The 21,853-nt window shown below is 55.1% G+C and overlaps 2 protein-coding genes across 2 annotated transcripts; both read right to left on the reverse strand.

Annotated features, from left to right (window-relative positions):
• Positions 1-337: 337 nt before the first annotated feature.
• On the reverse strand, positions 338-21,853 carry LOC109529809 (transient receptor potential cation channel subfamily M member 1-like). The gene is made up of 29 exons (XM_019893270.1): positions 21,704-21,853; positions 19,889-19,965; positions 19,192-19,360; positions 18,827-19,040; positions 18,543-18,667; positions 17,493-17,664; positions 17,240-17,414; positions 15,875-15,998; positions 15,653-15,725; positions 15,475-15,575; positions 14,623-14,784; positions 14,416-14,550; positions 13,469-13,519; positions 13,193-13,333; positions 12,811-12,840; positions 12,441-12,733; positions 12,129-12,357; positions 11,595-11,729; positions 11,389-11,529; positions 10,513-10,641; positions 9,999-10,250; positions 9,362-9,536; positions 8,759-8,779; positions 8,492-8,636; positions 8,178-8,392; positions 6,890-7,022; positions 6,378-6,712; positions 5,800-5,883; positions 338-1,376 (listed from the first exon to the last, which is right to left on the reverse strand). Exons 1-29 carry the CDS (start codon positions 21,785-21,787, stop codon positions 1,297-1,299), a joined length of 4,200 nt encoding a protein of 1,399 aa, XP_019748829.1. The 5' UTR covers positions 21,788-21,853; the 3' UTR covers positions 338-1,296.
• On the reverse strand, positions 1,432-4,156 carry tollip (toll interacting protein). The gene is made up of 6 exons (XM_019893268.1): positions 4,018-4,156; positions 3,191-3,367; positions 2,421-2,603; positions 2,087-2,239; positions 1,853-1,937; positions 1,432-1,738 (listed from the first exon to the last, which is right to left on the reverse strand). The coding sequence occupies exons 1-6, from the start codon at positions 4,048-4,050 to the stop codon at positions 1,530-1,532; spliced, it is 840 nt and encodes a 279-aa protein (XP_019748827.1). The 5' UTR covers positions 4,051-4,156; the 3' UTR covers positions 1,432-1,529.

The raw sequence follows: 21,853 nt of genomic DNA on the forward strand, positions 1-21,853 counted from the left end.
AGGTTGGGGGAGCTCAGAGAGCCGACTGGGGGCCGGGCCATTTCGAAAAACAAACGGCATACAGAAAAGTAGTGATGGGACGATGATACCTCAAGGAGTGTATTGACACACCTCACAAACTGTGTCAGCACGGTATTGACACTGTGTTGGTCACCCAATAGTGACCCCTCCAGTAGTTATAAAATCACTGCAGGTAAAGAAATTCCTTGTTTGTGTAAATGCTAAATGGAGTTGGTATGTAAAACATAGCAAATTTGAATTACAATTCAGTTACAATTTTTAATTGATGTTGAAAATTTTTGTTAAATCGTGTGAAATAAAAGACAAAAAAGTGACGATGAATTTTTATTGAAGAACAAAAGAGTCGAAAGGCGATTTCTCCTCTTGGACACCAGCTCCACAGCCTCAGAAAATACGCTTTCACATGGTTCAGATGACGATGGTTAGCAGAGAGTTTTCAATGAAAGATAATGCAGATGTGGACATGTTTTTTGGTTCCATTTCCAATATTGTCAAGGGTGTGTTTGCTTCTGACAGGCAGCGTTGGACTTCAATTATGGAGGATCTCGCAACTATCAGATAAAATGAATAAAGCAACTGTAAGGCTCTTTAGCTGACTATCATATGGATAACAGGTCATTCACTTGATGAACTGATAAAGTGGGTGCAATGCGCCGCCGTAAAAAAATTGTATCGAGCGGTAAACAATGTTCAAAGGAGAGAAAGACTGACCAAGATCACAATTGGGGAAAACTTCTTCGAACGATCCATAATTTCAGAAAACTCCAGGCAACAAACCCACGTCAGGTCGATACAGTTTGTTTCCTTATAATCACACTTTGGCGCGGCACATTCGAACCATTCAGTTCCTGTATCGGTCACGTGATTCTTCCTTAAAGCAATACACGCACTGAGACCAGGTTTCACTCTTAAGCTCTCGGCGTCCCGTCACTACAGAAAAGGATCTTCCAAGGCCTGTTCGTCTATCGCAAGAGAAAGCATTCATTCGATGGCGACGCAAGCGCGGCACTGCCAACGTGGGCCGAGTTTGCCTGTGAAAGACGTTGGCGAGCCAATGATGAGATGAATGGAAAGGGGACCGAGCGACTCTTTGCATTCGTTCGCCGCCGTTAACAAAATCTCACTGACATACAGCTATCGAGGCCAAAGCTTGATCATTTTTGACGATTGACCCCCCCCCCCAAATAAATTGAAGAATTGAAGGAAAAAGCCGCAACGCATCCGCGAATGAAAGCCTCCACGACGAAACGACGACAACCTTCCCATTTCACGCCTTTATTCGACTTCTTTGGCCAGCGAGATCTTGCGCGCGGAGAGCAGACACTCGTCGTGAAAATGGAGGTTGCGGCCGAATGGCGGGGAAGAGGGCTGCGGCGCGGCGTGGCAAGGACGCGCCCACCGCAAGGAAATGACCAAAGGGTCACGGTGGCTTGAAAAGGATGAGGGGGTGGGGGTCCGGGTGGGCTTCGCGTGACGGAGGAAGGAAGGAGGCGCGGCGCCGGGCGCGCTCACAGCTCCTCGGCCATCTGCAGCAGCGAGTTGATGGCGGCGTCTTTGTCGCCCTGCTGCGCCTCCAGGACGCTGCGCACCACGTCCCGCTCCAGGTTGGGGAACATGTCCTGCAGGGCCTTCAGGTCGGCTTCGGAGCACGCCGCCGCCGCCGGCGGTGGCGGCGCAGCGCCGCCGCCGCCTTGCTGGTTGAACACGGGCGCCGCACCTGAAACGCAAGCGACAAGTCCACCAAGCACGTGTGGGTGCGTCCAAAGCAAAACAATCGGCTCGAGGTGGCTTCCAGAAGGTCTGGTGAGCGGCGGCGTCGCGGAGCACTGACCTGCGATGGGCACGTAGCCCACGCCTTGTTGGTACACGGAGGGCATCAGGACCACGGGCTGCGTCATCATCCCCGCCGGGAAGGACTGCGGCGCAAAAACACAATGCGCCAACGTCAGCGGCGCGACGTGGTCGCTTCAACATCGACCGACCGCTCGCCCGGCCGTTGATTTTGCACCGGCGGGAAATTTGGTGGGGGCCCATTCGAAGAAGGCGAGTCGGCGCGCAAACTCACCGAGAAGGACATGACCAGGTTGATCATGCCTTCCTTGTCGTCGCCCTGCCGGCCGCTGAGCGTGAACCACTCGTCCGCCGTGCTGCCCTCCCGCACGCCCTCGGGGATGCTCACGTGGGTCCACGCGATGCGGTCGTCCATGGAAAACGCCCGCTGAGCCAACGAACCAACACAATCAAGACCTGGCCCGAAAAGGAAGCGCTCGTGCGTTTGTGTTCAGTGGCTTGCGCGCGCGGGCGCCCAAACGATGAGACAAAGTTTGTTCTTGCGGCGTGTATAAAGTGGACGGTTGTGCGTGTTTCCAACGGCCGTGTGCGCGTGCGGCGACGCTTGCCTCGTCAAAGATCTCCAGGTAGAAGGAGTCGACGGCGGGGGGCAGCGTGCACTGGATGACTTTGTTCCATCTCGGGTTTTTGGCTCCGTTGTGCGCCGTCGGCGTCTCGTAGACGGCGTAGCCCAGGCGCACGCGGCAGTACGGGTCCATGCGAGTCATGCCGTAGTTCTTGGCCAGCTTTGCCTAGAAAGCGGGGACAGGCGCCGAGCGTGAGCGCGCCGTTCGCTCCAGTCCCACGTTCGCCCGACTTGTCCTGAAATCCACTTGAAAGACCAAACTTGAAAGGCCCAAATAGCCGCCATCAGAGGCCACCGAACTTTGCCAATGCCGACAGCTTCTCCGCGCCCAATTATTGCCACCGATTGGAGACGCACTCAAGAATATCAACAGGCAACACTTGATGTCTGGCAGGCTACGTTCACACCGCAGCTCAAGTTTTTTGCCCAATGGCGACACGGATTGGGATTTTTTTTTTTCATGCGGTGCCAACACGACACACGTTTCATTCTATGTATTGTGCTTTATAATTTTGTTATTTGATGTGAACTTTTTTTTTGTTTCAGCTGCAGCTGTTGTGAAAGCGCAATGTCAATAAAGATGGGTTGTATTATTACGGCTAAAGTGGTTGTTCCGACGCCAGTCAACTTGATGGATCAGAACAGAACACCGCACAAAATAAAAGGAGATGCAAAGAGGAGTTGACGAGAAATCGTCCCCATATTTAGTTAGTTCGTCATTCCAGATTTGTTTTGCGTATGGGGCGGCATTACCTGGACCACGGTGATGCTAAGTCGCCCCACGGTTCCGATGGCACCGCCGTACTGCAGCTGATGTGCGGCCTGCGCGTCCAACTGAATCTGATGATGAGGGTGGGGGTGGTGGTGCTGATGATGATGATGGGTGGGCGTGATGCGCAGGAAGTCCTGGGGGAGCTCGCCCACGTACACCTACGCGCAAATAATCCGGCACAATGAGGACTCCGGTCATCTCGAATCGCTCCAAACCACAAAGCGCGCGCGGGAATAGTTGCTCCGATTGCATTGTGGTCGGTCTTCTGATGTTTTGAGTGGTGTTGCGCTATTGTTATTTCATATTCCATGTCCCCGGTAAAGCGCTTCGTGACAGCCGCAGTCGCCGGATGAGCGTTGATTGGAGATGTATGGTGCCGCCCCCCGGTGGCCGAGGCGCACACAGCAGAAGGAGAGGCCAGAATTCGTCGCGTTCAAACAGCGAATCCCCGACAGTCCCGTTCGTCACGATGCCGTCGAGTACAATCAAGCGGCTCGCTCTTTTGTTTTGGGGGGGAAACGACGTGCTCCGAAACGTTGCCGTTCTTTGAGGGGCGTCTATTCTCGTCACGGCGGACATCTCAGCGGCCAGCGCAGATAGAGCCATCGAAGCTCGGAGCCAGCTGCACGAGCCGATTGCGACGATTAGCCAGATCCCCCCCCCCGAAAGCCGTCCCACCGTTCCGCTTTTGTGGTGAGAAAAGTCACGCGTCCAAGTCGCGTTTTTTGGTGCCTCAAAGCACGCCTTTAAATGCGATTGCGGAAGTGACCCGCAAAATCCCCCCAAAAAGAAAAAGAAAGCATTTTACCTCTCCCCGCTGTGTGCTGATGGTGGTCGCCATGTCGCTGTCTCCCCGACCACCCACCGCGGCGGTTTTTGTTCGCGTTTTCAGATGGGACCGATTCGAAACAGTCGTCGACTTCAAAACAAATCTTCTACTTCCTGGAAATAGACCTGACCCGGAAGCAGACGAAGCGGAAGTGACGCGCCGTCACCTGTCCGCGTTCCAACCAGACTTCGGTCTTGACTCGCTCGAAATTCCAGAAGCAAGCGTCACTTGCTTGTTCAGTCGTTTCCAAGCACAACTTTTCACCGCAGCAAATAAAAATCGTGTTCCCATTTGAATGTTTTCAATGTTCATTATCATTTAGGACCCCTGGCATTCATTTATTTACTTTGACATTTTAAAATATGTTTTTGCTTAACGTGATATCTATGTTGTATTTCTCTCATACGTGATGCTTCCGTTGTGTACAGTCTCTTAATAAAAGTCCCCCCCCCAAAAAAAACACACACACACTCACACACACACACACACTCACACACACACACACACTCACACACACACACACACTCACACACACACACACACTCACACACACACACACACTCACACACACACACACACTCACACACACACACACACTCACACACACACACACACTCACACACACACACACACTCACACACACACACACACTCACACACACACACACACTCACACACACACACACACTCACACACACACACACACTCACACACACACACACACTCACACACACACACACACTCACACACACACACACACTCACACACACACACACACTCACACACACACACACACTCACACACACACACACACTCACACACACACACACACTCACACACACACACACACTCACACACACACACACACTCACACACACACACACACTCACACACACACACACACTCACACACACACACACACTCACACACACACACACACTCACACACACACACACACTCACACACACACACACACTCACACACACACACACACACACACACACACTGGCATCGTTTGAATAATTAATTTGAACATTTTTTAATTATACTCTGTAGAACGTATCATAACAACGACGAACAAAGGTCAAAATGTACATGTCACGTTGCTCCGCCCCCCCAGAAATTTCGGGGCAAGAGGGAACAAACACGCTTCAAAAAGAATGCTTGCATTTAGTAAGCAGTGTACAATACGCGGTGATTGACATAGCACGTCACCTTAGTAGGGGCTCCGTAGGATCCTCCAAAAATTGGAGACCCGTTTCATATTTGATCATTCGACTGCATCCAAGTTGACTCGATGCGATGATGAACCTTTCCTTGTTTTCCTCCTGGTGTGGCATCCGTCCACTTCTGTTCTTGGCATTTCACAGCAGAAGCTGTGCGACGAGGTTCCGAGTCAATGCCAAAATGGCATTCATGATTTGGGGTCTGTGTTTCTTCGACATGAGGAGGACCCATTTTGACTTGGGTGAGAGATTTGAAAGTGAGTTTCAACAAAACTGATGACAGCTGATGAAATGAACATGATGAAATGACAATCCAAATGCTTTGTAACGGCTTTCTTGTCCGCCTTCTTAAGGCAGGCTTGGGCGCGCGTCCGAGCGGACGAGGTCCACTAGGCTGGCGGCCGCGCGCGGCCCCGACGGCGAGCCCACGCGCGGCGTCCCGCTTTTCTTGCCGCAGCCGACGTTGAGACTTTGGGAGCGCAGCGCCGGGAACTTCCTGTCATCGTCGGCGTCCGCCTCCTCGTTGTCGGCGCACTCGCACGGGGAGACCAAGATGCCCACGCCGGAGAAAGGCTGAGCGGGCTCTCGGCTTTGATCCGGTTCCGGGGACTGGACGGCGCCTGGAGACAGCGAGCGGCACAAAGAGGCCTTTGAGCTGGCGGCTCGCGCGCTAAGAGGCTCGTGTGGGCTTTGCCATCGAGACGGGAACCAAGACTGGCTCTTCAAGCCCTAACCTTGGCGCTAAGCCCTCATTCGAAAGCTGAAGTGATAACGGCGACCCCCCACCTTTGCTGTCTTGTCTACGCTCCTCTGAACGGGTTGTAACTGGGAAGTTAATTCCCTGTGTCTTTTTGGCATGCATACTTCAAATCTTAACTTCAAACCCAAACTAGGGCTTGGACCCCAAAGTCTGTCCAGAGACCCTCATTTGGAACCCTAATACCTTAAGCGTGGCATGTATTGCCAATTCCAAATCCCAACTCTGCTTGCAAAGCTCGAGACAGAGTTCAAACCCGAACACAGACTTGAAGCCTTCACTCTGGCTGGGAGCCTGAGTTTTTCCACTCTTCCCATCTGGCTTTCCCCTCCCTTCCCCACGAGGACGCCGTCCTACCGGTGTCGGGGCACGGCGCTCGTCTCTCCGGACTTCCGGCGACCGAGGCGGCGTCGTGTTCCAGCTGGTAGCGGTAGAGGCTGCCGGCGTCGACGCTACCGAAGCTGCCGCGGCGGCGCGGGGAGCCGGGGCCGCCGCCGTCGCCCGCCACGGAGCCTCGGGCACTTCCCCCGGAGCAGTCGGGCTCCACGCCCGCCAGCTTCTCCAGAGCGTTCATCATGCGAGCCGAGAACTCCTCCAGTTGGGCCAGGCGCAGGTCCACCGTCTGCAGGGACGCCTTCATGGCATGCTCGCGCTCGTTCACCTCCTCCAGGCGCATGGACATGTTCTCCACCCTGCGGCAAAAACCGACAGCGTTGCGGTCAGCGGGTTTTCCGCTCCCTCAATGTGCCGTGTCGTTCCACATCCAGAGACGTGAACGTGCTGTCCACCCCATGAAAGGAAAAAGCAAATGGTGAACCACGTTCAACAACTTCCTGCCAGGGAATGCTCAAGGAGGGGCGGTGGCTGACCTCTCCGAGGTGACTCGGATCCTCTCGTTGTTGGACGACTGCTTCTCCTCGTCCTTTTCTCGGAAGTACTCGTCCACGCACTGCTCCTCAAACTCGTGGAGGCTCTTCAGCTCATCCGCGCCCAGAAGCAGCTCTGCAAACAAAGAATCACTGAAGTCATCAGTGGCGTCACGCGCCGCGGTGAAAATCCCTGTGACAGAGCTGTATTTTGGGTGGGCTAAGTCTTGGCGCCAAGGAACTATCTCAAAGCCAGTCGACTACCTTGCGGCGTCTGCAGGGAATCGAGCCACTTTTTGCCATTTTGAGGCCAAGTGCGGAAGAGTTGGAAAAAGCATCGTCTTTAAATGAATACTGGTCCAAATTTTTAGTTTGAAATAGTTGGGGGGAGGTTGGGGCGGTCCGGTTTGGCCCTCGAGAGCATTTGTTCGGAGTCATCAGCGCACAACTGGGCTAACACCCATTTATGAAATAGTAGTCGGGGGGACATCTCCCAACCCAGTTTGTTGAATCCATAGGTTGTGGGTTCAATCCCTGGCCAATGTGGCCATGTCCAAATGTCCTTGAGCAAGATACTGAACCCTCCCAATGCTGCGTCATCGGCAGGGAAATGAGGAGACAGCGTGAAGCGTTTTGAGTAGCAAAGCGCTAGATGAGCGACAGCCCGTTCAGCATTTCCCATGAAATGGCGACTGATTGGGCCAACAGTTGGACTTGGACCATTGCTGCGCACAGCTTCTAGTTAGTTGTTTTGTTTCGATCTGTTTGGGCCAACTCCTGTTTCCAAAATGGTCACGCCCAGGAAACCAGGCTTCACCTTTCTCCCAAAAATTGAATTTATGAGAAATGGCGCGAGGTTTGGCCGATGCTGGGACCGGGGCCGCTGTTGCACTAAACTTTTGGCAATCTCAGTGTCGTTTGGGTCCATCGTTTTCCCATGTCGCCGTTGATATCGAGAACTCCGCAGTTGCCATTTTGAAGTCGGGCACCAAAAAGAATCGAGAGAAGAACCGGTCACTTTTGCCCCCCTCCCTGCCCCCAAAGTTGCCCCATTTCCAAGACGGCCACGCTCTGGAAAGGCCATCGATTTGGCGGACGTTTGGACTCGGACCCCTATCGCAATCAACCTCCTCCTGCCATCCCGGCTCGTTTCTTTTCCCTCAGGCCAACGAAATGTCGCGGTGCTTTTGGCGCGACAGCGTTGACAAACACCTGGACTCAGACCACCGTTGCACTCCGTTTTTGGTTACGCGGCGTACTTCAGTTAACGGGAGCGGGGGAGGGGTCTTACGAAGGCGTCTGTGGGTGTCGTCGCGGTCGGCGTCGCGGCGCGGCGGCCGGCGGCCGGCGCATCGGCAGCAGAGCCGCTTGAGGACGATGAAGACGTGAGGGAAGACGATGAGGGGCGGGGGTAGGATGGGCCGGTCGTGGAAGGTCATGATCAGCTGGTAGCGCTGGAACTTCCACACCTGGTTGGAGATGGACTTCACCTCGAAGAAGGTGTTGCTGCCACGGCAACACCGCGGGACAACGTTGGCACGTCAAACGAGGACTGCGAGGCTGCGATTGCGACGGGCCGAGCTGAGCGCCGGCGCGCGTACTGACTTGAAGACGGCGATGAGCAGGTTGACCAGCAGGATGTTGGCCACCAGCAGGTAGCAGGCCATGATGGCGGGAGTCAGCCAGGCGCCGGGTATGCATGGCGGCAGCTTCTTGCCGTCCTCGTCGTACATGTTGTCCCCGCACGGAGCTGACGCGTGCGCACAAACAAACGCAAACGTGCTCAGAACACACATGCGCACAAATTTACACACACGCACACGTGACAATCTTCTTATGGCGTTGCGATGGCGGCCCGCTGCTGTTGCTTACGATTGATTTCCATGGCGTAAACTGAACGGGGGAAAAAGAGAAGAGGAGGAAGAGGAGGAGAAGACGGAGTCAGTCTGACGGGAAGACGAAACAAATCTCACTACAACACCAACGCAAAACAACAACAACAACAACAACAACGTGTGACATGACGTGTCGAGAGTAAAGCAGGTGCTATTGCCCCCTGCTGCACTGGAAGCTCAGCTGCAGACCTTAGCCCAAGAACGCTTCAATTTGCTGACCGTGCGTGTCATTGTGTGTCCCTTTTAGTGTGCGTGTGTGTGTGTGTGTGTGTGTGTGTGTGTGTGTGTGTGTGTGTGTTACTTTATGCGTGCATTTCTGATTGGACGCGCGTCTGTTCACATTTGCATGTGCGTGCACGTATTTGTGAATCTCGGTGAATCGGTTGGGATTTGAGTGTGTTTGTGCGCCTTAGAAAGTGTGCATGTGTGCGCGCACATATGGGGGTTTGTGTTTTTGCTTGTCAACATGTGCGTGAGGTCGCTGTCAATCAATCAATGTGGACATATTAGCACGGAGTGAAGACGAATGAAAAAGCAGAAGCGCGTCAAGGGGAAGCCTTACTATGAACTCTAGTCTTACGGTCTATGGAGTCGGCAAACACCTCGCCGTAGATCATCCAGTAGGGCATGTAGAAGATGTTGCGCGCCAGGCGCCAGGTGGGCTCCTCGTCCGGGTGCAGGATGGCCTGCCGGGCTACGCCGAAGCTCATCAGCACCACCAGCATGATCACCACGAAGTACAGCATGTCGATCATCTGAGACGCGCAAAAGGGGCGTGTCAGCCCGACTCGCGCCCACAGTCAAACAAACGAGCAACGCAAAGGACGGACGACTTTGGGACCGGGCGACGGCAGCTCTCGAGGGCCTGCCCATTTTCTCGCCGACAAACTGATCATTTCAATCGGGCGTGTTGCAGCAGCAGGGAGGGCAGGACCCGAGTCCCCTCGCCCTGCCTACGTACACCAAAGTCAACAAATGACAGCGGTGGCTCAGACGAATGCGGAAGTTGGACCAAGCAGCAAAATCTGCCCCCCATATCACCACTTGCCGTCGACCGACCAAAAACGACAGGGCACCTGCTGAGGTCATCACCGATCACGGCTCGCATCTCAATGGGCATCTGTCAGACCTGGATGCCTTCCGCTCCCCCTTCCGCACCGCCGAGGCATTCAGGGTAGCGCGGCAAAAGCAGGAGGCGGGCTCGGCGGAGCGCTCACCATCTTGCCGATCATCATGACGTAGGGCCCCAGGTACTTGTTGACGCCAAAGATGTCCAGCACGCGGATGTACCAGAAGATGATGTCCACGCAGTAGATGACGCGGCCGTAGCCCATGTAGGGCTCGTTGTGCAGCCGCAGCAGCAGGCCCAGCACGAAGACCCAGATGGCCGCCAGGTCCGTTAGGTTCCAGTAGTCCTCCAGCCACACGTTGATCTTCTGCTTCAGCTTGCCCGGCTCCGACATCAGGATCTTGAAAAGTCACATAACCAATGTGTCGTACAAACCCCACCCCCAAAAAACCCGCATCCACAGTGTTCAGAAAAATCGTGATTCCATTCGCAAGAGGGTTAGGAATCAAGCCTCAAGATAAAGACACCACGATGACACGCGATGTATCAGGAGTAACATGCGCGCTGCCGCCCCCCGCTGTATCGGAGGCGCAACTGCGACCACCGTCATCCATATTGATAACTCGACTTCACCAGTCCATTCGTGGTGCGTCGGTTTTTACCTGTCGGACCTTCTCCAGGCCCAGCGTGATGATGTAGGAGATGACGATCCACTCCTGGAGCGAGGGCCAGCGCTCCATCTTCACCAGGATGATGTAGTTGTACAACATCAGGTACACCAGGTACGAGATCTGAAATGCCCAGCAGACATCGACACTAGTGCATCCTGGTTGTTCACTCCTCAAAATGTGTCCGATTGGCGAAGGACAGACATATCACACGCCAGTGGGAAAGTCTTCACCGGTTGTGAAGCAGTCAAAATCGATGTCCCCATTAGCTAGGAACATATCGTGGTCCCGCGAAGACTAAGGCGTCGAAAATATTAGACAGTGGTGGGAAAACGTCACTAATAAGACCTATGCTGCAGTTCTACTAATGCACACTGGTTGTTAACTCATGGAATCTGATGTCACCGGTAGCGCAACGTATCGCCGGTAACACGGAGACGCCGCCACGGCGTGCTCGTCAAGCGATGTCGGCGTGCATTTTGAGCCGTCAATGGTCTCTGCCCAACAAGATGAACAAACTCGCTCTCCACACAAGGGCCAACAAAACCTCGGCACATTCTGCCCGAGAGTCTGCGCTGACCAGCTGGCTTCGGTCTTTGCACAGAACTTGACCGGATCCCTGGACCTGTCCGAGGTTCCATCCTGCTTCAAACAGTCCACTCCCAAGAAACCCGCAACATGGAAGCCCTACGACATCCGCTTTGACATCCGTGGTCACAAAGCCCTTCCAAAAAGGCCTTGCGCCGGAGCGCCAAAAGAACATCACCGGCGGAGCCCTGCCGGACCCCCTTGCAGTTTGCCTACCTCCGGGCTCGTCGTTGCCAGACAGGACAAAGAGGGAGGCCTCGAATGACCGTGACCGCTACTTGCCGTGTTGAACCAAAACTTGGTGAAGGGGGCATTGTAGAACTCGTAAATCTTCCTGCCGACGGGAATCCTCCTGCCGCCTTTCTTACGGTTGTCCTCCTCGTCTCCTTTCTTGGACGCGGCGTCCATGTTGGACACGGCGTCCTGGACCCAAAGTTCAGCGCCCGGTCAAAGTAGGACGGACCGAGGGGCTCCTCGGGAACCCCTACCTTGCCGGACTTGGCGTCGTCGTCGTCTTTGTTTCCGCTGCCCTCGCTCTCCTTGGACGAGTGGAAGGACGTCTCCTCGCCCAGGCGGAAGTCCAGCAGGAGGATGGCGGGCGGGAAGACGATTCCTAAAATCACCTGTGGAAGAAGCGGGCACTTGGAGGCTTTACCACGCTTGGACGGCAAGAAGAGGTCAAGCAAAAACAAAAACGCCGGACTGCTTTGAGCGGCCGTTCAGGTCGCCGGTGGTTCTGGTGGCAAAGGACGGAGCCGGCGTTGTGGTTCTCGCTTCTTCCATATTTGCCCCACGTAGCCCTCGCTAAAACCGCAACATTGCTACTCGGGGGCCACCACCCACAACAGTTGGAAAGAAAATCCAACAAGCGAGACATGCAAAGACACATTTCAATCGAAAGCACCAAGACGGGTCAGGACGAGCAGTCGCGGTATTTTGGCGTTTGTCGAAGGACGACAGGAAGCAAAGATGGCCCGGCCGTCCGGCGAACCTTCCCGTTTGCCATCCGGCGGCGCGCGTACCTTGAGGCTGTTGCTCTTGCCCATGCGCAGACATCCCATCCACATGTCGGTCAGCAGCATCTGGCTGCAGGTGTGCGCGATGAAGTCCCGATGTTTGGCGGCCACCGCCAGCTTCAGGCAGGTGGAGTTGCTCCAGTTCTTCAGCTCGTAGGTCAGCAGCTTCATGGCCACCTGCTCGTCGCGTTTGTACGACTGGTCCAGAAGCTCGTAGGCCAGCTGCCCGAACTCCCTGCCGCGCGCCAAACACGGGTTGAGGACGGGCGGCCCTGGGCGAGCGCACCACACCCCCCTCCGCGTCGACGGCGCCCTCACTTGGAGTGATTCTCCAGGTCCTGGTAGATGTCGTCCACCAGCTCACTCTGGGACGACTCGTGGGCCATTGCCTTGTAGAGCTTGCAGGCCACCAGGGCTTTGGCCATGGCCTCCTCCCCGCGCTGCCACAGGAAGAGCGCCATCTTCTGGCGCTTCATGAGCACGGCCCACACCATCAGCTCGTGGAAGGGGTACTGGAAGCGGCTCACCTCGGGGTCGTCCGCGTCGACCTCCACCTCCTCCTCTTTCTTCTTGTTGTTCTTCTTCTTGCCCTTGGCACGAGGCTCGTCATCCTGGAGGCGGCCAGAGAGAACGTTTGCCTTCCCCGCGCCCTCGCGTTCTGACGCCGCCGCGGGGGCACGACAATTACCTCCATGCCGAGCAGCTTCAAGGCTTTGGGCTGGAAGACAAAACGTCAACTGTCATCGGGGGACGTCCAACCTTGTCAAAGTCGCCACGTCGCAAGAAAAATGTTGAGTTCGAACGAATTATGAGGTTGGACATGGCATCGCGAGACTAAGGTCAGAATACTCCAAGAAGAGCAAGTTACGCAAGAGTGACCTTGTCATGCTACGCCCAAAAGACTGAAACGCTACCTGACGAAACGCTTGATCAACATTTCAAAAAGCTCAATCCAAGTGGCGCGTACTGAGACGGTGATTCTCTTGCGTACCACTAGAGGGAGCCCACGTAGAAAATCCAGGGTAAGGATGAGGCCTAAGATGTGCACGCGAGTGTTGCCGCTCGCTCACCCGCTTGAGGCCGTACAAGTTGTTGTAGAGAGCCCTGAAGCTCTTCCGGGTGTAGATGCAGCGATAAGCTCCGCCCATCAGGAACTCCAGAACCAATCCGATGTCGATCAAGGTGATTTGGTAGTCTGGAGGGAGGTTCCCCTAGAGAGAGAGAAAAAAAAAATGGTCATGTCAGTCATCAAGACGCAAAGAAACTCCAAAGAACACCAAGAGGTGTTCTTTCAAAATCTTGTCACGCGAATGACGGCCCGGTGCCGCCAATCACGTGCGACCGACCTTCTTGACGTCTCGGACTACAAAGTGCAGCGTGTTGGCGGGTCCCAGCTTCTGCGCAACGCGGGGACACAAACAGAAAGGACTGCGTCAGGTCAGCGGAGGAGGCGGAGCTGCGGGGGTCGCCCGGGCTTCACGTGCGGCAGTCGCAAGTCTGACACATATCAGTCGCGCGTCACATCCGTCGGCGGAGCGTCACGTGTTTTGAACGCTTGGATATGTGACGTTTCCGAGGAGTCGCGTGTTGCTTAAATCTGTCACGTGTGTCAGTGTCACGTGTCGGCCACGTCGCCCGTATCGCATGTCGCATGTCACAGGACTCGGTCACATCGCGTTTCAGTCACACGTCACGCAAGTCTGTCAGGCCTGTCACTTTTGTCACCAATCTTGCACGTCGGACGTGTTCGATGTGGGGACACGCGTGTCGGTTACGTGTCTCGTGTCTCCCATTTGTAACATTTCAGCCACGTGGCGCACTTCACTCACACGTTACACACGTCGGTCGGGTCTCACTTGCCTCAGTTGCCGGTTGCGTGCATCACTCATGTCAGCCACACGTCGCTTAAGTCCGGCACACGCGTCTTGCACATCGGTCACATGTGTCAGTCACGTGTCATTGAGCCCGTCATCAGCGTCAGTCCTCCGTCCCCCGCCGGTGCCGGGTCGAGTTTCCGTTCCGTGTCGCATACGCGTCACATGACTTGCGTGTCCGTCACGTCAAGTCGGTCACGTCTTGCCTGCGAGTCACATCAAGTGTCACATGTGACAATCACATGTCGCATGAGCCCGCCCCGCCTGCCAAGCAGCCGTCACGTGTCGACCCTGTGCCACGCACGTCTGTGTCGGTCTCGTCATGTCTGACGTGTCGGTCGGGTGTCACTTGTGTCTGACGGTGTCACTTGTGTGTGTGTGTGTGTGTGTGTGTGTGTGTGTGGCGCGGCGCCTGCAACCGTGTTGTAGAGTTCCTCCAGACGAGGGATGGTGAGGAAGTGATGAATGTTGACGCCGTTCTCGATCAGAAGCTTGACAAAGTCGACGCGGTCCAACACCAAGGCGTCCATCATGGCCTGCTCCAGGGAGTTGACCTGCCGCAGCGCCACGGCGCACCTTAGCGATCGGCGGCGGTGTCAGAGTCGGCGTCAGGACGCTCGCCTTACCCAGCCGAGCAGCTCCAGCTTCCTGGGGTCCGTCTCCTCCGGGGGCTCCACTTTGGCTTTCCCTGCTTTTCCTTTCTTCCCCCGAGCTTTCGCTTTGGTGGCCGCCGCCGCCGCGCGCTGGGCCGCCGCCGGGCTTTTGGGACGCTCGCTCAAGGTCACCGGCTGCACACGAACACTCGTGTCGAGTCCAGACCGAGGTGATGACAGTTTGGGATTTGTCATCGTACCGCCGGTTCCATTTTAGCCGCTTTTTTTTTTCTTTCATTCACTTGGTTTGAATTCGTTTTGAGAGTTTGTTTGTTTCTATTTCGGGCAAAATGGAAAAGAACCCGGAGCCGTTGGCGTGCGAGGATTCGGCAAATGGACTCCATTGGGAGTCGCAGGCTAAGAGTCTTTCAAATTGAAAAACTGGATGGAAAAATTGGCTTCCCATCAGCCCCTTTGCCCTCCTTCCCGAGCCCGAGACCGGCGCGCCAAGGACGTCGCCACGGAGACGATGAGCTTGGCAACGCAGCTGCGGACGCTTGGCACGCACACACGCCTACGATCACCACGCCCATACGCACCCCTGATATCACCGCCTTCGTTGGATTCCGATACCTCCCCCCCCCCCCCTTCCATAATTCTGCAAACAGTCCCATTTTCATTTCAATGACCGAAATTGTTTTTCTAATTCATTTTTAGCTTTCGTTAGCAATAATAATCTTGCTGTGACTTCAAGTGTTGTCGGCAATAGTTGGTCGGAGGCGCGCGGGAGCGGGCGCAGTTTTGAGCTCAAACCGAGGAAGCGCGTTTCGGTACGCTGGGGGAGGAGGGGCGTGCGAGTGCAAGTGCGAGTGCGAGCGTGCTCACGGGCCAGCGGTGTCCGCGCACGAAGATCTGACTGCGAGCGATGTCCACGCGATTCCAGGCCAAAGCCAAGCTCAACTGGTCGCACGCCGAGGCGTTGGTGCCTGCACGCACACGCGCGCGCTCGTCAGTCCCTCGCCGTCAAGGCGTCACGTATGATGCGGACACGCCGAACTCTGACCTTTGAGAAGCGCCGTGAGGATGGACATCTCGATGTCCTGCTGGCCTTCGCCGCCCATCCTGAAGACCGTGATCTGAAACCAAACGACGTTTCAAAGATGAGGCGGCCAACGGGGGCGCGGGGCAGTTCGCGGGAGCGCTCGGCAATCGCCGGCCAAAATCGCCGACGGAAAATGGCCCGCGCGCGGGTGGGGTGAGGCGAGTTGCTTGGCGTGCGACCCACCAGCGCTCTCTTCTTCATGCACTCCATGACCATGAGGAAGATCTGCTGCGCTTGGCCGCGGCCGTAGTTGAAGGTCTTCTGAATGGTGACCAGGAGCTGCTCCTTCACGCCTTCGCTCACGGACCTCGAAGGCGGCGAAACGGCAGAGCCACGTGAGCCGTCGCGCGAAGGCGGCAATTGGGTTCAGTCGACAAGTGCGCGGCGCGGGAGCCCGTCAGCGGATTTCGGCCAGCTCGACAAACGCGACTGTATTTCCCGAGCGACCGCCTCTGTCTGCAAAGTGCCGCAAAAGTCAGTCAGACGACAACAAACGATAAACCGATTCATCCACAACGAGGACGCCAGAAAGTCCAACTCGACATCAAGCGTCGTGCCGAGTCCAAAGCCGAAGACGAAAACCGACGACTTTGAAAGATGGGCGGCCGAGGAGGGGCCTCGCCCAACGTTCCTTCCGAAGAGAGGGAGCGGCAACGCAAAAGGCTCCCTCTCCCCTCGCATCACATCCTGCGCTTGGTTCTCGGTGCCTCTCGTAGCGTGTGGTCCCCAGACCCGAGCCGCTGAACAGGTCAGGTGGGGCCATCGCAAGATTGGAAAACCAATCGCAGGATCGTCCAAAGAATTCTCAAATGAGCCAGTGAAGGCGCGATGCGCTCCCTCCGACGAGGTCCAGTCAAGAAGCCAGCGGCGGCATTCTGGACCCACTGGGCACGCTGCATGGAGGACCGGCGGACTCCAAAGTAGAAGAAAGAAGCCGGATTTCACAACGGCACCAATTTGCCCGTCACCGCCCAGTTGAAGACCCGAGCTCCCGGGCGGTCGGCTTGAGATAAGGAGCCAGGGGACCCCGAGCGAAAACACAACGAAGCTGTCCTTGCTCATTGGAGCACTTCATCCACGGGGCGGGCGGCAGGTGCGGGTGCCGCCAGCCGGAGAAGCCCGTGGCGCCGCAGGAGATCAACACGCGCGAGCGGCCCGCCGACGCGTTTTCTTCCCCGCCCCGCCCCCGCGTTGGAGATGGTCGGCGCCGGCCACTTTTGAGGCCATTCTTGCGCCCTTTGGGAACAAAAACAAGCCGGGCCACTTCTCTGCGCCGTTGGGACGCGAGCGTCCCTTTGACATGCCCGAATGGCGGTGTGTCACGCGGCGCCGGCTTTTCCGGAGCAAAACAGCGGGGTCGAAACCGAGCTCCAACATCGGTCCTTGACGCCAAAGCGCTACTTTGACCTCCACCGAGCTCGACCATTGGCAAAAGTCGCACGTCCAACTGCCACCGCCAGGAGGCGACGAGGAAACTCAAGAGTTTGCAAGGTTTTCGGTCACACTAGCAAAAGGGCAAGGCCGCTCGGGGCTTCGCTCGCCACTCACCCGTCGGGGTGGCAATATCTGTGCGCGAAGGAGATGATGTCGGAGGCCCGTCCGCTGCCGTCGCACACCACCACGGGGACGGGCGGCTCCTCCCGCAAGCTGTCCAGGGCCACCGAGATGATGTTGGGGCCCCCTTCCAGGATCAGGCACACCACGGGGACGCCTTGACCCAGACCTGCGCAGAGGCGGCGGGGGGCGGAGCTCGTCGCGTCGGGGGCGGGGCGCCAAAAGCGTCAGCGGGCGGCCCACTCACGCGTGTTGATCTTCTGCAGCGCCACGTGCTTCTCCAGCTGCCGGCGGAGTCGCACCTCGGCGCCGTACTTGCCGGCCGTGCCGTCGTCGGCCAGGATGAAGTGCGAGTGGCTGGCGCTGAGCACGGCCAGCTTGCTCAGCGGGTTGCCCATCGTCCCGTACGGACGCGACACCTGCGCGAGATGCAAAGCGCAAAACCGCATGCTGGGGACGGGCATTCGTTTTTAAATGGATGCATAGCGGGAATAAAAGGGATGTTTTTGTCCATTATTTGGCACCATACATCGGTGTTGTCATGTACTTTTTTAACCATCTTATTTTTTATTTGATTTTTTTTTTATGAGCCAAAATTGGCCCTGTTACGTCCCGCTGAATAATTGCAATCACGTTAAAAATGAAATTGGATTAAATTTTTAATTTAGCTCATGGATTTCAATTGTATTGATGTGAATGCTAATCAATACTTTCAATAGAATAGTACCACATTGAATTCAGGGACTTTCATCGTCTTTCATCAGAAAAAAAGGCCCAATTTATGTCAACGCGGGGAAAAGAAGGCCCGCAAAAGGAATAGTTGTACTGCACGACATAAAAAGAGATGCACAAACAAAAAAAAAAAAATGAATGTCGTATACGATGGATGAAAAAGCAAATGGAGGCGTTCCCCTTTTTTTTTTTTTAGCCAATTTAACAAGCAATTGCTATGACAGGAATATTTCTATGGCATAATTGTACGGAAAGTTCCATTCAAAGCCAAATGAAATATAAGGAAGGGAATTTGAAATGACACATGAAATATGAAATATTGACACGAAAACACGCAAAGGGATCATGACAAACGAAGAAAGGTCATTTCATCAAAAAAAAAAAAAAAAAAATCATCATCATCATCAAAGGTCTGATTGGGTACGAGAAGAGTGCGGTGACTTTTCTCCAATTGGAATTGAAATGAAATTTGGATTTTCACGTCAATTCAATGGAAATCGGAAAAGGCTGCAACGGAAGGCCGAGCTGGCGCCGGCGTTCGGGGAGGGAGGCGGCGCTCTCTCACGTCTCTGCCGAGGAGGTCGTCCTTGTTGTCCACGATGCCCCAGGGCGCGATGCCGACGGCGCACACTTTGCCGCGGGATTTGGACGAGTGCTCCTTCAGGGCGTCGCCCACGTGGCGGATCACGCCTGCCGCACACGCGCGCCCTCCAGTTAAAAAGGACATCCCGACTTGGCTCTCATATGACGTGGGAAGTCAATGGTGAAGTGGGAGGGGGGGGGGGTGCGCACTGTAGTCAAACCCCCCCCCCCGCCATTTGGCCACCTGGCCTCCCGAAACGGACGTACCGGTGCTGACGCCGCCGGTGAAGATCCAAGCCCCGGTGGTGACGGCGGCTTTGATGAGCCCCCGTCCGAAGACCTGCCGCAGTTTGGGGGGCAGCTCAAAGTTCTGCAGGCCGCCGTGGACCGAGATGAGCAGCGTGGGCAGCTCCAGCGACCACTCCTTCACCATCAGCTGCAGCAGGCACTCCGGCTTGGAGTCGAAGGACACGCGGATGTACTGCAGGGGGGTCGGGGGGGGGACCACGCATGAAAAAAAATACGCCGGACGGGGCAGCGGTCAATGTCGGGGGCACGCGGTGAACAAATCTGGCCACTTGAGAGGGAGGGAGGGTGGTGCTTGAGTTTGGAGGATTGGTCGCGTACAGTACCATGGCCTTGTTGACGTGTCCTCCCTCCTGGAACTCGATGACGCCGTACGCGTCGGTGGGGGCGGCCCGGGTGTGCTTGAGGGCGGTCCAGCGCTCCGGGGGTCGGACCTCCGGTCGCTCCGCCTCCGGGACCGCCGAATGCTGCGCCACCGGCTGGCCGCAGCCGCACCTGCCGGGAGAACGGCGCCGAGTCGCGTCACGTCTTTGCCGTCGACGGCCGAACCGAACCGAGCCGAGCGCGGTGAAAGGTGTCCTCCGCCGGTCGGAGGGGCGCATCGCACCCCGTTACACAACAACGGGCCTCCGGACTGCCCTTGAAGTGGTGCCGCTAAAATTTTAGGCACGTGTTTTCCGCATTTTTTTAATGATTGTATTTTTTGCTTCGAACACCGCGAGCGTTTTTCTTTTTTAGTTGAAAATGGCTCGCCTGGAGTCTCATCATGGCCAAAGGTAGAAAAATCCCAGTCAGCGACGGTGCGTTTTGCTGCAGTAAATAGTCAACAAATCCTTGTTGTGGCGGGTCCCAGGTGCTAAAGGAGCGAGAGGTCACGCCTTTGTTGCCATTCTTCTTCTTCCTCTACTCTCTTTGGCGGTTGGCACAAATGACCGCCGCCTTCTTCAGACGCACCCGCCACCGCCCGACCCGGCGGAAGCCAAAGTAGATGGACGGACGGACTTTAACGCCGCATTTGTGTACCTGCTGGCGTCTTTTCCGGTCATGATGTGCACACATTCTCTCTTCTGGAAGGTTTTCTCGATCCAAGCTCTCTGCAGCTGAAACGAGACAGCATCGAATCCCGCGCTATCATTGGCAGTCGTGTTTTGACGGCGCGTCCCGTGCTGCCGTATTTCCTACCGTGTACTTTAAGTCTGAGCGTATATTTCTTACCGTTGATGTCGTTTTGTGCGGTGCCTCGAGATACGATCGACCGTCCCGCCGTTTTTTTTAACGGCGGATGTCAACTCCATTCGGGTCACTCCACAAACAGGAGCAGTTTGTCCAATTGAGAACATTGAATCCAAAAAGGGCTTTCCAGGAAGGTGCCACTCCCAGAGAGTGAGAAACCCAAACACACTTTTGTTTTGTTTTTCCCTGAAGAGATGAGTACATTTTTTTCATTCATTTCAGCACCGGAGGCCCGCAGGGATGCGTCCTCTCGCCACTGCTCTTCGCCCTCTACACGAACGATCGCACCTCAACACACCCGGCCGTCAAACTCCGAAAGTTCGCAGACGACACCGCAGTCATCGGTCTCATCAAAGACGGTGACAAGTCTGGAACGAAGGTGGTGTGCGCCTAAGCGTGCGGGTGCGCACACGTGTGTGTGTGTGTGTGTGTGTGCGTGTGTGTGTGTGTGTGTGTGTGTGTGTGTGTGGAAAAGAAACGGCCTAATTTTAACGAGAGTGAAGCTTTCCATTTCTTGATGGTTCCAAATCCTCTTACACAATAAACATAAAAATAAGTAATCCTGCTCAGCTTTTAAATCACTGTGGTAATGTTTCATTGTGCTCACGCGCGCGCACACACACACACACACACACACACACTGCGTGATATTGCACTCTGCATAATGGAGGATTAACATGAACATAACTTAAGCCTCGTTTACATTGTCATCATCATATAAGACATAAAGTCATATGTACATATGCAGTACATATATTCTCTTTCTGTGTGTGTATATATATATATATATATATATATATATGTGTGTGTGTAGATGAATAGACATACAGTACGTATATAGTATCCATATATATATCAAGTGTGTACATGTCAATCAAACACTTACTTCCTGTCCACGAGGACATTTTTTTTGTCTCTTTTTTTTTTTTTTTTTAGCATAATGACTGTCAAATGTCGCTGTCAAGTTAATGTCACTCAGAAGACAAGTTAGCCCTGGCAACACGTTGTCGTCAAGGATGGCAAATTGTCTCGGAGGACTTCTGGTCGTCTGCGGAGACAACGAGTTGACTTCAATTTGTCCCGCCGTTGTCTCTGAGGGCGTCGAGCCGTCTCTACTGACGACCGATTTTCTCAAAGGACTTGAAGTCATCTCCAAGACCGTCCGGCTGTCGCGCGGTTGTCTTTGAAGACATCCGGTTGTCTCTACGGGCATGAAGTTGTCGCTGTCTGGAGACATGAATTTGTTTCTGAGGCCTTGAAGTTGTCTCCTGACACTTCAAGTCAAATCATTTTTGTTTTTGTTTGTTCTTCAAGTGGTCGTCAACGAATTCCCTCGTATCTTAAGCTCAGCTCTCAAGTCGCCTTCGGGCACCTCAACGTGCGTCTGCGCGCTTGAGGTCGTCACCGAGGGCACCCAATTAGCTCCGAGAACGTCACGTTGTCACGCGGACTTCACGTTGCTTGCGGGGAAGCTCGAATTGCCTCGCGAGTCGTCGCAGAGGACAACGGCGCGGTCTCGGACTCGCGTCGGCTGCCCAGTCGCGTGTGAAGAGATGTGAAGGATGGCGGCGTGCAGCGCAGAATGTCGGAGAAGGTTTGGCCTACCTTCTGCGATCCAGACGAGGCGCTGCGTTTCACGGACGAGCGCTTGAAGGAGCCGTCGGTTCCTCGTCTTCCTCTGCCGTCCATCCTCACGCGCGTCCGGCCGCCCTCGCGCCTCCCGACGCTCTCTCCCGAGCCTGCGCCGCCTTTGGC

This window comes from Hippocampus comes, unplaced genomic scaffold (assembly GCF_001891065.2).
Source record: "Hippocampus comes isolate QL1 unplaced genomic scaffold, H_comes_QL1_v1.1 scaffold378, whole genome shotgun sequence".
NCBI classification, from domain to species: Eukaryota; Metazoa; Chordata; class Actinopteri; order Syngnathiformes; family Syngnathidae; genus Hippocampus; species Hippocampus comes.